The sequence below is a fragment of the Oncorhynchus kisutch genome, linkage group LG18, assembly GCF_002021735.2.
Source record: "Oncorhynchus kisutch isolate 150728-3 linkage group LG18, Okis_V2, whole genome shotgun sequence".
Lineage (NCBI taxonomy): Eukaryota > Metazoa > Chordata > Actinopteri > Salmoniformes > Salmonidae > Oncorhynchus > Oncorhynchus kisutch.
In genome coordinates this window covers 14,355,164-14,371,595 of record NC_034191.2, presented here as the reverse complement: position 1 = coordinate 14,371,595, position 16,432 = coordinate 14,355,164, and the positions used below count along the sequence as shown (strand labels likewise).

Sequence of the window (16,432 nt, the reverse complement as noted above, 5' to 3'; positions counted from 1 at the left end):
TGGTTCAGATAATAACTACAGAAAAAAGCCAACATCAGCACGAGCTTTGGTTGCGAATGTTATGAACTTTGAACTCTTATTCACTACAGAAGTGATACCTCCTAGCCGTTGAGTAGCAACAGCAGCTGCAAACGCAGGTTAGGAAGGAACAGACAGAGTCACCCGTCTACCACACAACGACGTTACTACAACGTATCCAATTGACCACCAGAGACATTCTTCAAAGGACAAAGGACTCGGTTTGGCAACACGGCCTTCCATCTACCACCAACCTACCGAAGCGCAGCTCAGAGTAAATATTTATTACATTTTCCTTTTCCAAATGGGAGGTAACTTAGAATGCATAGGATACTGTATTTACGAAAGCACAGATTCGCCCTTTGTTCCTCAGTCTTCCCGCTCTTTCACTCAAACCCAGCCCCTTTTCTTTTGTGTAACAAGCTGTCATATCTGTTCCGCCCACTAGGGACGTTTTCCTTAGTGACGTAATTTCTAATCAAGTTATGATTAATTATGTGTATGTGTAATTCTGTGTGATTAGTTAGGTATTTAGTAAATAAATAATTCAACCCAATTTTGTATTGCTGATTCAACTTGTTAGCCAGGGTTCGTGAAGATCGTGAAGAACTTTCAGATGAGACTGAATTAAGGTGACGATTAATATTGACTGCTATTGATGTAAAATATTACTAGGTCTTTAAGAGTTTATTCAGAAGATAACAGCTCTATAAATATTATTTAGTGGTGCCCCGACTCTCTAGTTAATTACATTTACATGATTAGCCCAATCAGGTAATATTAATTACGGATAAATAATTTTATAGAATAGCATGTCATATCACTTAATCCGGCATAGAAAAAGACACAACAGTTGTGAGTTTTGTGTCTAGAGTTCTGAAAAATGAAAAGGTTCGGAAATTAGTGCCAAAGTGATTGTAAAAAACTGTAATACGTATGTGTGAATTGGAATGTGTTTTTGCATATCCCAAATCTCTCTGAGACACCCTGGGAGAGTGGGGTCACGGCCAGGGTCTGACATTATCAATGGCAACCCTGGAGCAATTAGGGTAAGTGCCTTGCTCAAGGGCACATTGCCAGACTTTTCGCCTTATTGCCTGAGGGATTCGAACCAGTGACCTTTTGGTTACTGACCCAGTAACATTTGTTTCTCCATCTTCTTTCAGACACAGATGGTTCAACAGTCTTTACAGAGAACCTTAGAGTTCTACAGACAGAAAGAGATCAGGTAAGGACTGCTGTGCTGCGTGTGCACACATGTGTGTGTATGCACCTGTGTATGCGTGTGTGTGTGTGTGTATGCTTGTATGTGTGTATGTGGGTGTGTGCATGTGTGTGTATGCATGTGTGTATGTGTGTGTGTATGTGTGTGTGTTTGTATGCGTGTGTGTGTTTATGCGTGTATGTGTGTGTATGTATGCGTGTGTATGTATGCGTGTGTGAGTGTATGCGTGTGTGAGTGTATGCGTGTGTGTGTGTATGTGTGTGTCTGCACCCATAAGAATGGTGTACTAGATGTAGCTATAGACCTTGGTAAGAGTGGATAAAGACTCTGTGTGTAATAATCTCTAGTAACATAGTAAAGGTCACAAAAGAGCAAGGCCATTGTTCCTTTTCATCTAATCCAAGTGTTATAATTGAGTAAGCATGTAACTAATTCATCCATTACGCAACGTGTGTTTGTATTTTGTGTGAACATTGCTCTGTGTCCTTCTTTGAATTAGTTGGGTATTACTGTCTGTTTGTGTTGGTGTGAGTTTCTTTTCAATGCTCTGTGTGTGTGTGTGTGTGTGTGTGTGTAGGGGGGGGTGCTTAACTATTCTTGTGAGGACCAGAAGTCCCCACATGAATAGTAAATGTACAAAAATTTGACCAACTGGGGACATTTTGTTAGTCCCCACAAAATCCCCACAAGGTCAAATGCTATTTCTAGGGGGATCAGGGTTAAGGTTAGAATTAGGATAAGTGTTAGGAGGGTTAGTTTTAGGGTCCGGAGCTAGGGTTAGGTTTAGGGTTAAGGTTAGGTTTTTGGTTTAAGGTTAGGGTAAGAGTACAGGTTAGGGAAAATAGGATTTTGAATGGGACTAAATTGTGTGCCCCCACAAGGTTAGCAGTAGAAGACCGTGTGTGTATGTGTGTGTGCGTGTGGAGGTGCTCTCTAGCCTGTTATATCATCTTTATGTCTCCATTCCGTGTGTGTGTGTGTGTGTGTGTGTGTGTGTGTGTGTGTTGTGTGTGTGTGTGTGTGTGTGTGTGTGTGAGCACGTGCGTGTGTGTGCATGTACGCGCATGTGCGCGTGCCTGTTTTTTGTTGTTGTGTGTGTATGTGTGTGTGTGTGTGTGTGTGTGTGTGTGTGTGTGTGTGTGTGTGTGTGTGTGTGTGTGTGTGTGTGTGTGTGTGTGTGTGTGTGTGTGTGTGTGTGTGCCAAAGGTGCAGAGAGGATGGGAAGGAGGAAAAGAAAAGTGTTACTTTGGAGAAGTGTCCCTTTGTGGATCATTCTGGTTCTGGAGAAGAGGCAGACATCTCTGGAGTACTACAGTACATGGCTACTCTACAGGGTCAGTATCACTCTACCATGTATGTGTGTGTGTGTGTGTGTGTGTGTGTGTGTGTGTGTGTGTGTGTGTGTGTGTGTGTGTGTGTGTGTGTGTGTTTTGAAGGACTTTTATGCTCTGCTTAGTCTCTGTGTGCACATTTAAAGGAGTTTGATAATGCTGTCTGCTAACTATGCTTACTGAAGGATAATGTGTGCTTTTTGATGTATATGTGTCTTGTTTACTGGTTTTGATTTATGTCCAAAAGTGTGTATATGTGTGTGTGTGTGATAGTGTGTGCGTATGTGTGTCATTTTGACTCCCCATAAAGTCCTGAAATTTCACCCCCCTAAAAATAAAGCTGTGTGTGTGGAATGGGCGTGTGATTTATAATGCTTACTTGGTGCTTAGACTAGAGCAACTAAAGGCAGCCCCTCCCTCCCTCCCTCCCTCCCTCCCTCCCTCCCTCCCTCCCTCCCTCCCTCCCTCCCTCCCTCCCTCCCTCCCTCCCTCCCTCCCTCCCTCCCTCCCTCCCTCCCTCCCTCCCTCCCTCCCTCCCTCCAGCCTTATGCTGCAGTGCTGATGGTCATTAGGTTAAAGCACAACCCATTCCTCAGTGTTCCCCTTCTCTGTACCTCTACCTCCCTCCCGACATCAATCTCTAGCTCCGTCCATCTCCCTCTACCTACCTACCTCCCTCCCTCCATCTCTCTCTCTCTCTCTCTCTCCCTCCCTCTCTCCCTCCCTCCCTCCCTCCCTCCCTCCCTCCCTCCCTCCCTCCCTCCCTCCCTCCCTCCCTCCCTCCCTCCCTCCCTCCCTCCCTCCCTCCACCTCTACCTCCCTCCATCTCTCTCTCTACCTCCGTCCCTCTACCTTCCTCTCTCCATCTCTCTCTACCTCTGTCCCTCTACCTTCCTGCTTGCTACCTCTCCCTACCTTCCTCTTACTACCTCCCTCTACCTTCCTCTTACTACCTCCCTCTACCTTCCTCTTACTACCTCCCTCTACCTCCCTCTACCTTCCTCTTGCTGCCTCTATCTACCTTCCTCTCTACCTCCCTCTACCTTCCTTTCTCTACCTTCCTCTCCCTTCCTCTCTCTACCTTCCTCTCTCTACCTTCCTCTTGCTGCCTCTCTACCTCCCTCTACCTTCCTCTCTCTACCTCTGTCCCTCTACCTTCCTCTCTCTACCTCCCTCTACCTTCCTCTTGCTGCCTCTCTCTACTTCCTCTCTCTACCTCCCTCTACCTTCCTCTCTCTACCTTCCTCTTGCTGCCTCTCTCTACCTCCCTCTACCTTCCTCTCTCTACCTTCCTCTCTCTACCTCTGTCCCTCTACCTTCCTCTTGCTGCCTCTCTCTACCTTCCTCTTGCTGCCTCTCTCTACCTTCCTCTCTCTACTTCCCTCTACCTTCCTCTCTCTACCTTCCTCTTAGTACCTCTCTCTACCTTCCTCTCTCCATCTCTCTACCTCCCTCTACCTTCCTCTCTCTACCTTCCTCTCTCTACCTTCCTCTCTCTACCTTCCTCTTACTACCTCTCTCTACCTTCCTCTCTCCATCTCTCTACCTCACTCTACTTTCCTCTCTACCTTCCTCTTACTACCTCTCTCTACCTTCCTCTTACTACCTTCCTCTACCTTCCTCTTGCTGCCTCTCTCTACCTCTCTCTACCTTCCTCTTGCTGCCTCTCTCTACCTCCCTCTACCTTCCTCTCTCCATCTCTCTACCTCACTCTACTTTCCTCTCTACCTTCCTCTCCCTTCCTCTCTCTACCTTCCTCTACCTTCCTCTTGCTTCCTCCCTCTCCCTTCCTCTCTCTACCTCCCTTTCCCTCCCTCCCTCTCCCTTCCTCTCTCTCCCTCCCTTTCCCTTCCCCTCTCTACCTTCCTCTTACTACCTCTCTCTACCTTCCTCTCTCTACCTCCCTCTCCCTTCCTCTCTCTACCTCCCTTCCCCTTCCTCTCTCTACCTTCCTCTTACTACCTCTCTCTACCTTCCTCTCTCTACCTCCCTCTCCCTTCCTCTCTCTACCTCCCTTTCCCTTCCTCTCTCTACCTTCCTCTTACTACCTCCCTCTACCTTCCTCTCTCTACCCCACTCTACCTTCCTCTTACTACCTCCCTCTACCTTCCTCTCTACCTCCCTCTACCTTCCTCTCTCCATCTCTCTACCTCCCTCTACCTTCCTCTCTCTACCTTCCTCTCTCTACCTCCCTCTACCTTCCTCTCTCCATTTCTCTACCTCCCTCCATCTCTCTCTATCTCCCTCCCTACAGCTCTCTACCTCCCTCCCTCCATCTCTCTCTATCTCCCTCCCTACAGCTCTCTACCTCCCTCCATCTCTCTCTACCTCCCTCTCTCCATATCTGTCTCAGCCATGACATGCCTGTAATGTCAGCATGCTCCTCACCATACCCTCATTACCTAACCTACCTCTGTGTGTGTGTGTGTGGTTTGTAGTTTTTTGTGTGTTGTGTGTTGTCCTGCCTGTAGTGATCTCTCTGTTTGTTATGCATCAGGGTTGACTGATCAGTCAGACAAACAGCAGCTGTGTGTGTGTGTGTCTGTGTGTGTGTGCTCTAAAGCAGACTCCAGATCAGTGTTCTGCTCTGCCTCTCCCTCGCAGTAAATAACTCCCCACAGCCTAGCCATGGCACTCCAGCTGTGTTTGTTTATTTTGATGTTGTTGTTGTGTTGTCCTTACGTTGTCCTGATGTTGTGGTTGTGTTGTCCCTACGTTGTCCAGATGTTGTGGTTGTGTTGTCCTTACGTTATCCTGATGTTCTGGTTGAGTTGTCCTTATGTTGTCCTGATGTTGTGGTTGTGTTGTTCTTACATTGTCCTGAGGTACTGTTTGCGCTGTGTTCTAGGTGTGCGGTTCTGTGAGCTGAGGGAGCGTTTCGGGGAGGAGTTCTTCGGTCTGTGTTTCGAGGAGAACGAGCGTGTTCTAAGAGCGGTGGGAGGGAACCTGCAGGACTTCTTTAACGGCTTTGACGCCATCTTAGAACACATCAGAACCTCGACCGGACGCCGTGCCTCCTCAGAGAGCCCCTCCTTTCAATGCAAAGACCCTCACCAGGAGGAGAGAGGAGGAGGAAGAGGAGGAGGGGAGAGGGTGGGAGGAAAGCTTCTCCTCCTCCACTGCTTTAACCCCGCCCCTGTCGTGGGATTGGCTATGCCTGGTCTGATTCGAGGTGTCGCACGCCGAATCTTCCACTCTCACGTTGTGGTGAAGGAAGCCCCTCCCCTAGCGTCCTTGTCACCCAATGAGGACGCAGAACACTCAGGAGGAGACTCCATCCCTACTCCCACCGCTTCTCCTTCCTCGTCTCCCTCACCCCCTTCATTGTCTGCCCCCGTCTCACTGTCCTTCCTCATCAGAGAAACCTTCCCCTCCTCTTCCTCCATCCCTCCCTCTGTCACCCTTCCATCAGAGACCTCCAAGCAGACCCTCCAGCCCCTCTCCCTCTCCCCCACTGACCTGCGCATCGGTCCGGCTACATTCTGCAGGGCCTTCCCCTTCCACCTGGTGCTGGGCCCCAGCATGGAGCTGCTTCAGCTAGGGGAAGGTCTGAGGAGGCAGGCTCGGATCGAGCCTCACCGGACCCTCTCATTCAGGGACTGTTTTGAGATTATCTCTCCCAGGATCCAGCCCACCTTCCAGGCCATACTGCTGCGCCTGGCCTCCCCCTTCACCATCCGCACCCGACCAGACTGCTCCCAGTCAGGCACCAAGGAGAAGGTATTTATGTACTGTCTGTGTGTATGTACTGTGAGTGTGTGTGTGTGTGCGTGCGTATTTGTGTGTGTGAGTGTGTGTGAAAGAGAGATGGTTTATGTCCATGAGTCTGCGTAGAAAATGAAAGCACAATTACGTTGTGTCTGTGCAGGCGTGTGTGTGTGCGTGCATGTGTTTGTGTGCGTGTGTGTGTGCATGTGTGCGTGTGTGATTGCGTGTGTGTGCGTGTGTTTGTGTGTGTGTCTGTGTGTGTGTGTGTGCGCGTGTGTGTGTGTTTGTGTGTGCATGCAGGCGTGTGTGCCTGTGTGCGTGTGTGCGTGCATGTGTGATTGCGTGTGTGTGTGTGTTTGTGTGTGCATGCAGGCGTGTGTGTTTGTGTGTGCATACAGGTGTGTGTGTTTGTGTGTGCATGCAGGCATGTGTGTTTGTGTGCGCATGCAGGCATGTGTGTTAGTGTGTGTGTTTGTGTGTGCATGCAGGCGTGTGTGTTTGTGTGTGCATGCAGGCGTGTGTGTTTGTGTGTGCATGCAGGCGTGTGTGTTTGTGTGTGCATGCAGGCATGTGTGTGTGTGCGTGTGTGTGCGTGTGTGTGTGTGTGTGTGTGTGCATGCAGGTGTGTGTGTTTGTGTGTGCAGGCGTGTGTGCGTGTGTGTGTGTGTGTGTGTGTGTGTGTGTGTGTGTGTGTGTGTGTGTGTGTGTGTGTGTGTGTGTGTGTGTGTGTGTGTGTGTGTGTGTCTGCGTGTGTGTCTGCGTGCGTGTGTGTGTGTGTGTGTGGGCACATTAGAAAAATAGGCTAAAATGATCCTGTTGTGTAATAACCTCTGAGCTGATCTGCAGTCTCCTCTGTCAGCAAGCGAACACCACTCTGCTCTCTCCATCTTCTTATTTCTCACCTATTTGTCTGTTCCAGTCTTCCTGCCTTTCTCTCCTCTGTTAGTCCTGTTCCTCTGGGTTACAGCTTTAAAACTCTGTGTTGTTACTCATTTCTTCTAGGATTTGTCTGTCCTTTTCTACCGGTCTATTTCTGTAGGTTAGTCGTCCTCTGGGGGCCTATCTGCCCCAGCTGAACTCATTTGAATGCTTTTAACTGACTGTGTTCAGGATGTCTTTTCAGGTCAGGTTTCTGTCTTCTATGGACAGTAACACCATGTTAGCCTTACATCAGCTAGTGATATAAGTCGGAAAGGTGAATATTTTTGATTGTAATAAGTTGAAAATATACCTTAAGGTCTGCTGCTTTGCAGAACAAACCATCTTTCCAAGCTACTGTTTTGTTTTTTACCATACGTTGAGTTCAAAGTATCAGGGAGTCTAGTAAACTATATTTACTATATCAATTCATGATTGCTGTACGATACACCTGCACAATATAAGCTAATTTTAAGATGACCAACTCAAATGTACACGATTTAGTATTTGTGTGTGTGCGTATTGCTGTTTTGTACCGCGGTTTTAATTGGATAATTGTGGCGTTGCAGTGGGGTTCAGAGGGAGGCTGTTGACAGACTAGTGCCAACCAGGGTTTACTGTGGTAATCTGGACAGATGATTATGAAATAGACCAGTTTCTGTTTTCATATGAAAGAGCATTACCCTGCTGGCCTGATCCATTATTATAGACCTTCCACACAAAACACCATCTTAACACACACACATGGACATATGCAGGCACACACAACTACACACACACACACACACACACACACACACACACACACACACACACACACACACACACACACACACACACACACACACACACACACACACACACACACACATGCCATGTTATATTCTTCTATCCTTGTGGGAAACTATATATATATATATATTTTTATCCATAAAAAATCATAATTTCCATTCAAAATCCATTCAAAATCATAATTTCCAATCAAAATCTATTTGAAAGTGTAACCCTAACCCTAATTGTAACCCTAACCATAAACCTAAACCCAAATAGCCTTTGTCCTCATGGGGACGTGGGAAATGTCCCCACGAGGGAGAATGTTCCTTGTTTTACTATCCTTGTGGGGACTTTGAGGGATTTTAGGTCCCTACAAGGAACCAACCCACAAACACCAATCTAAATCCTTCAATCCTTCATTCTAACCCGAAAATAGCCTTTGTCCTCACGGGACGTGGGAAATGTTTGTTTGGGGGATTTCCGGTACCCACCAGGATAGGAATACAAGCACACACACACACACACAGAGTATTGTACAGCTGACCTTATGGGGACACACAATCCAGTCCCATTCAAAATCCTATTTTCCCTAACCTAACCCTAACCTGTACTCTTACCCTAACCTTAACCCAAAAACCTAACCCTAAACCTAACCTTAGCTCGTAACCCTAACCCATAAAACTAAACCTAGCTCCTAACCCTAGACCGAATTCTAACCCTAACACTGATTCTAACCTTAACCCTAAAATCCTTAGAAATAGCATTTGACCTGCTGAGGATTTTGTGGGGACTAACAAAATGTCCCCAGTTGGTCAAATTTTTGTTCATTTACTATTCTTGTTAAACACGTCCACACACACACACTAAGACACACACACTAAGACACACACACACCACAGTACAGTACCAGGACCTCATCTCCACAGTCAGAACTCAAGCACCACTACATCTCTCTATCACCCTCTTTCTCCTCACTCCCACTCTGCTCGCTCTCTCTCACAGGGTTCCTCTTCTTAGCTCTCCTTTCCTATCTCTGAGAATAGAATATTAGTCCCCTGTTTTAGAGGGCCCTAGTTGGACCTGGATTTGTCCGTTTTAGCTTGGTTGGGCACCTTTCACACACACACACACACACACACACACACACACACACACACACACACACACACACACACACACACACACACACACACACACACACACACACACACACACTGTCAGCAGTGGTTGGGTAACCACAGTGATGAAGCAGAAAGCAGTGTGACGTGTAGAGCAGGTCTGGCTGAGTTAGTGGAAACACACCTCAGTTTGAATAACACAACAACCTGCCTTTCAACTAGCTCACACAGTTTCATGTCAAAATTAGATGTTCATCCATGTTTCTCAATTGTCAAATTTCGAAGTTGTTCCTAACGTCAAATGTTGAAGTGTTTAAGGTTAAGGTCAGGTATTAACTCTGAATGGTTAAGGTAAGGGTTAAGGTTTGGGATAGGCTTAAAACTAAAAAATATATATAAAAACAACTTTCTATCGCTGTATTTGAACTTGCCAATCCCATCCCATAACGCCCTAGCAAAAACTAAACCTACTTGAAGTTAACAGCGTTAACAGACGGTGAACTCACCCAGTGTTTATCCCAGAAAACACAGCGTTAACAGACGGTGAACTCACCCAGTGTTTATCCCAGAAAACACAGCGTTAACAGACGGTGAACTCACCCAGTGTTAATAGGTGAAAGCAGGCATAAATTGTTGCCGTAATTGTAATCCAAACCAAACCCCAAGTAAGTCATGACACAGTCACTTACCAAACTCAGTTTAGGACAAGACTGACTTTATGGGGCGGCAGGCAGCCTAGTAGTTAGCACGTTGGGCTAGTAACCCGAAAGGTTGCTGGATCGAACCCCTGAGCTGACAAGGTATAAAAAAAAATCTGTCATTCTGCCCCTGAACTAGGCTGGTAGCCCAGGTCGATCCCCAGTAGCCCGTCATTGTACGTAAGAATTTGTTCTTACCTGACTTGCCTAGTTAAAAAAAATATTTAACCTTTATTTAACCTGGTAGGCTAGTTGGTTACACATAACTGACATTGACCTGTTTACACTTTGTAGTTAATTTTGACACTACAAATAATGTTTTTGCCGCATATCAATGACACAGGGGCCGTTTAAAACCAGAGAAGTTGGTTCTAAGGTTGCAGTTGACCTTTAATAGTCATAGCGGGGACAGTGATGTATGCAACAGTAAGACACATTAAGAGTCATAGCAGGGACAGTGATGTATGCAACAGTAAGACACATTAAGAGTCATTAGGGACAGTGATGTATGCAACAGTAAGACACATTAAGAGTCATTAGGGACAGTGATGTGTGCAACAGTAAGACACATTAAGAGTCAAGGCTATGTGGGGTGGCCAGTCCTCTTCTGGCTGTGCCGGGTGGAGATTATAACAGAACATGGTCAAGATGTTCAATGTTCATAAATGACCAGCATGGTCGAATAATAATAAGGCAGAACAGTTGAAACTAGAGCAGCAGCACAGTCAGGTGGAAGTTGAAACTGGAGCAGCAGCATGGCCAGGTAGACTGGGGACAGCAAGGAATCATCATGTCAGGTAGTCCTGGGGCATGGTCCTAGGGCTCAGGTCAGTTGAAACTGGAACAGCAGCATGGCCAGGTGGACTGGGGACAGCAAGGAGTCATCATGTCAGGTAGTCCTGGGGCATGGTCCTAGGGCTCAGGTCCTCCGAGAGAGAGAAAGAAAGAGAGAAGGAGAGAATTAGAGAACGCACACTTAGATTCACACAGGACACCGAATAGGACAGGAGAAGTACTCCAGATATAACAAACTGACCCCAGCCCCCCGACACATAAACTACTGCAGCATAAATACTGTCATTAGGGACAGTGATGTATGCAACAGTAAGACACATTAAGAGTCATTAGGGACAGTGATGTATGCAACAGTAAGACACATTAAGAGTCATAGCAGGGACAGTGATGTATGCAACAGTAAGACACATTAAGAGTCATAGCAGGGACAGTGATATATGCAACAGTAAGACACATTAAGAGTCATTAGGGACAGTGATGTATGCAACAGTAAGACACATTAAGAGTCATAGCAGGGACAGTGATGTATGCAACAGTAAGACACATTAAGAGTCATTAGGGACAGTGATGTATGCAACAGTAAGACACATTAAGAGTCATAGCAGGGACAGTGATGTATGCAACAGTCATTAGGGACAGTGATGTATGCAACAGTAAGACACATTAAGAGTCATTAGGGACAGTGATGTATGCAACAGTAAGACACATTAAGAGTCATTAGGGACAGTGATGTATGCAACAGTAAGACACATTAAGAGTCATAGCAGGGACAGTGATGTATGCAACAGTAAGACACATTAAGAGTCATTAGGGACAGTGATGTATACAACAGTAAGACACATTAAGAGTCATTAGGGACAGTGATGTATGCAACAGTAAGACACATTAAGAGTCATTAGGGACAGTGATGTATGCAACAGTAAGACACATTAAGAGTCATTAGGGACAGTGATGTATGCAACAGTCAGACACATTAATAGTCATAGCGGGGACAGTGATGTATGCAACAGTAAGACACATTAAGAGTCATAGCAGGGACAGTGATGTATGCAACAGTAAGACACATTAAGAGTCATTAGGGACAGTGATGTATGCAACAGTAAGACACATTAAGAGTCATAGCAGGGACAGTGATGTATGCAACAGTAAGACACATTAAGAGTCATTAGGGACAGTGATGTATGCAACAGTAAGACACATTAAGAGTCATAGCAGGGACAGTGATGTATGCAACAGTCATTAGGGACAGTGATGTATGCAACAGTAAGACACATTAAGAGTCATTAGGGACAGTGATGTATGCAACAGTAAGACACATTAAGAGTCATTAGGGACAGTGATGTATGCAACAGTAAGACACATTAAGAGTCATAGCAGGGACAGTGATGTATGCAACAGTAAGACACATTAAGAGTCATTAGGGACAGTGATGTATACAACAGTAAGACACATTAAGAGTCATTAGGGACAGTGACGTATGCAACAGTAAGACACATTAAGAGTCATTAGGGACAGTGATGTATGCAACAGTAAGACACATTAAGAGTCATAGCAGGGACAGTGATGTATGCAACAGTAAGACACATTAAGAGTCATTAGGGACAGTGATGTATGCAACAGTAAGACACATTAAGAGTCATAGCAGGGACAGTGATGTATGCAACAGTAAGACACATTAAGAGTCATAGCAGGGACAGTGATGTATGCAACAGTAAGACACATTAAGAGTCATTAGGGACAGTGATGTATGCAACAGTAAGACACATTAAGAGTCATTAGGGACAGTGATGTATGCAACAGTAAGACACATTAAGAGTCATTAGGGACAGTGATGTATGCAACAGTAAGACACATTAAGAGTCATAGCAGGGACAGTGATGTATGCAACAGTCATTAGGGACAGTGATGTATGCAACAGTAAGACACATTAAGAGTCATTAGGGACAGTGATGTATGCAACAGTAAGACACATTAAGAGTCATTAGGGACAGTGATGTATGCAACAGTAAGACACATTAAGAGTCATTAGGGACAGTTATGTATGCAACAGTAAGACACATTAAGAGTCATTAGGGACAGTGATGTATGCAACAGTAAGACACATTAAGTGTCATAGCAGGGACAGTGATGTATGCAACAGTAAGACACATTAAGAGTCATTAGGGACAGTTATGTATGCAACAGTAAGACACATTAAGAGTCATTAGGGACAGTGATGTATGCAACAATATGCAACTTTCCACATCAAGTAACTCATGAAATAATGGAAATACACCTTATGGAACAGCGGGGGCTGTGAAGAGACACACAGGCACAGACACACACATTCACACACACGATAACGTAAGCACTATACACACACATTGATTTTGTGTTGTGGATATATGATAGTATAGTAGCAATCAATCAAATGTATTTATGAAGCCATGTTTACATCAGCAGATGTCACAAAGTGCTGTACAGAAACACAGCCTAAAACCCCAAACAGCAAGCAATGCAGATGTAGAAGCACGATGGCTAGGAAAAACTCCCTAGAAAGGCTGAAACCTAGAGAGGAACCAGGCTTTGAGGGGTATCCAGTCCTCTTCTGGCTGTGCCGGGTGGAGATTATAACAGTACATGGCCATTAAGGCCAGATTGTTCTACAAGATGTTCAAACGTTCATAGATGGCCAGCAGGGTCAAATAATAATCACAGTGGTTGTAGACGGTGCAGCAGGTCAGCACCTCAGGAGTAAATGTCAGTTGGATTTTCATATCCGGGCATTCAGAGGTCGAAATAGCATGTGCGGTAGAGAGAGAGAGTTGAAAACAGCAGGTCTGGGACAAGGTAGCACGTCCGGTGAGCAGGTCAGATTTCCATGACCTCAGGCAGAAGAGTTGAAACTGGAACAGCAGCATGACCAGGTGGACTGGGGACAGCAAGGAGTCATCAGCCCAGGTAGTCCTGAGACATGGTCCTAGGGCTCAGGTCTTCTGGGAGGGGAGTGAGAGTGGGAGAGAGAGAGAATTAGAGGGAGCATACTTAAATTCACACAGGACACCGGATAAGACGCGGAGAATAACAACAGATATAACAGACTGACCCTAGCCCCCCGACACATAAACTACTGCAGCATAAATACTGGAGGCTGAGACACAGGGGGTTGGGAGACACTGTGGCCCCTTATGACGATACCCCCGGACAGGGCCAACCAGGCAGGATATAACCCCACCCACTTTGCAAAAGCACAGCCTCCACACCACTAGACGGATATCAACAGACCACCAACCTACTACCCTGAGACAAGGACGAAGATCTCCTCCACCGCGCGAGTCAGAAAGGGTGACAAACCGGACAGGAAGATCATGTCAGTGACTCAACCCACTCAAGTGACACACCCCTCCCAGGGATGGCATGGAAGAGCACCAGTAATTCAGTGACTCAGCCCCCATAATAGGGTCAGAGGGAGAGAATCCCAATGGTGAGAGGTGAACCAGCCAGGCAGAGACAGCAAGGGCAGTTTGTTGCTCCAGTGCCTTTCCGTTCACCTTCGCAACCCTGGGCCAGACTACACTCTATTATAGGACCTACTGATGATTTGAGTCTTCAGTAAAGACTTAAAGGTCGAGACTGAGTCTGCATCTCTCACATGGATAGGCAGACCATTCCATAAAAATGTAGCTCTATAGGAGAAAGCCCTGACTCCAGCTGTTTGCTTATAAATTCTAGGGACAATAAGGAGGCCTGCGTCTTGTGACCGTAGAGTACGTGTAGGTATGTACGGCAGGACCAAATCAGAGAGATAGGTAGGACAAAGCCCATGTGGTGTAGGTTAGCAGTAAAACCTTGAAATGAGCCCTAGTCTTAACAGGAAGCCAGTGTAGAGAGGCTAGCACTGGAGTAATATGATCACATTTTTGGTTCTAGTCAAGATTCTAGCAGCCATGTTTAGCACTAACTGAAGTTTATTTAGTGCTTTATCCGGGTAGCCAGAGAGTAGCGCATTTCAGTAGTCTAATCTAGAAGTGATAAAAGCATGGATTAGTTTTTCTGCATCCTTTTTGGACAAAAAGTTTCCAATTTTTGCAATGTTATGAAGATGGAAAAAAGCTGTCCTTGAAATATTCTTGATATGTTTGTCAAAAGAGAGATCAGGGACCAGAGTAACGCCGAGGTCCTTCACAGTTATTTTTTTAGATGACTATACAACCATCAAGATGAATTGTCAGATCCAACAGAATATCTCTTTATTTCTTGGGACCTAGTACTAGCATCTCTGTTTTGTCTGTTTACATTTTTTTTTTTAAATGTGCTGCCATCCACTTCCTAATGTCTGAAACACAGTCTTCCAGGGTAAGCAATTTTTGGGCTTCACTGTGTTTCATCGAAATCTACAGCTGTGTGTTTTTCGCTTGGCAATTAAAGTTAAAATTGTGTTTCCGAATGACATCACCAAGAGGTTAAATATATACTAAAAACAATAATGGTCCTAAAACGAAACCTTGAGGAACACAGAAAATTACAATTGATTTGCCAGAGGACAAATTATTCACAGAGATGAACTGATATCTTTCCGACAGATAATATATAACCCAGGCAAGAACTTGTCCATGTAGACTAATTAAGGTTTCCAATCTCTCCAAAAGAATGTGGTGATCGATGGTATCAAAAGCGGCACTAAGGTCTAGGAGCACGAGGACAGATGCAGAGCCTTGGACTGATGCCATTAACAGGTAATTTACCACCTTCGCGAGTGGAGTCTCAGTGCTATGATGGGGTCTAAAACCAGACTCAAGCATTTCGTATATACATTATTTGTCTTCAGAAAGGCAGTGAGCTGCTGCACAACAGCTTCAAAAAAATTGAGAGGAATGGGAGATTTGATATAGGCTGATAGTTTTGTTATATTTTCTGGGTCAAGGTTTGACATTTTCAAGAGAGGCTTTATTACTGCCAATTTTAGTGATAGGGAGCCGCTTTTAGTGAGTTAGGGAGCCGCTTTTGGTGAGTTAGGGAGCCGCTTTTGGTGAGTTAGGGAGCCGCTTTTAGTGATAGGGAGCCGCTTTTAGTGATAGGGAACCACTTTTAGTGATAGGGAGCCACTTTTAGTGAGTTAGGGAGCCGCTTTTAGTGATAGGGAGCCGTTTATTATGTTCGACATAGGAGGGCCAAACACAGGAAGTAGCTCTTTCAGTAGTTTAGTAGGAATGTCCATTATGCAGCTTGAAGTTTTAAAGACCATGACAATCTTCATGAATGTGTCAAGAGTTATAGGATTAAAAAACTTGGCTGTTTCAGTTGATCCTAGGTCCTGGCAATTTTGTGCAGACACAGGACAGCTGGGCTTTGGAGAAATATGCAGATTCAAAGTCCACAATTTTCTTTCTAATGATCATGATCTTTTCATCAAAGAAGTTCATGAATTCATCACTGCTGAAGTGAAATGCATCCTCTCTTGGGGAATACTGCTTTTTAGTTAGCTTTGCGACAGTATCGAATATACATTTTGGATTGTTCTTATTCTCCTCAGTTAGGCTGAAAAAATAGAATGATCGAGCAGTAGTGAGGCTCTTCGATATTGCACAGTACTTTCTTTCCAAGCTAGTAGGAAGACTTCCAGTTGGAAGTGGAGCGCCATTTCCGTTCCAATTTTCTGGAAGCTTGCTTCAGGGCTCGGGTATTTTCTGTATACCAGGGAGCTAGTTTCTTGTGACAAATATTTTTTGTTTTTAGGGATGCGTTTGCATCTAGGGTATACGCAAGGTTACATTTAGATCCTCAGATTTTTGTACTCTGACATCCTTGGGAAGGTGGAGGGAGTCTGGAGGGGCATCTAGGAATCTTTGGGTTGTCCGAGAATTTATA

General features: G+C 45.3%; 1 protein-coding gene across 1 annotated transcript in view; it reads left to right on the top strand.

The window, feature by feature from the left end:
* LOC109909489 (guanylate cyclase soluble subunit alpha-2-like) overlaps positions 1-16,432 on the top strand; it is a 65,913-nt gene that overhangs the window by 13,725 nt on the left and 35,756 nt on the right. The window contains exons 2-4 of the mRNA XM_031796844.1: positions 1,185-1,246; positions 2,450-2,577; positions 5,423-6,294. Of these exons, the coding sequence (XP_031652704.1) occupies positions 1,185-1,246; positions 2,450-2,577; positions 5,423-6,294 (1,062 nt within the window). The remainder of the gene's footprint in view (positions 1-1,184; positions 1,247-2,449; positions 2,578-5,422; positions 6,295-16,432) is intronic.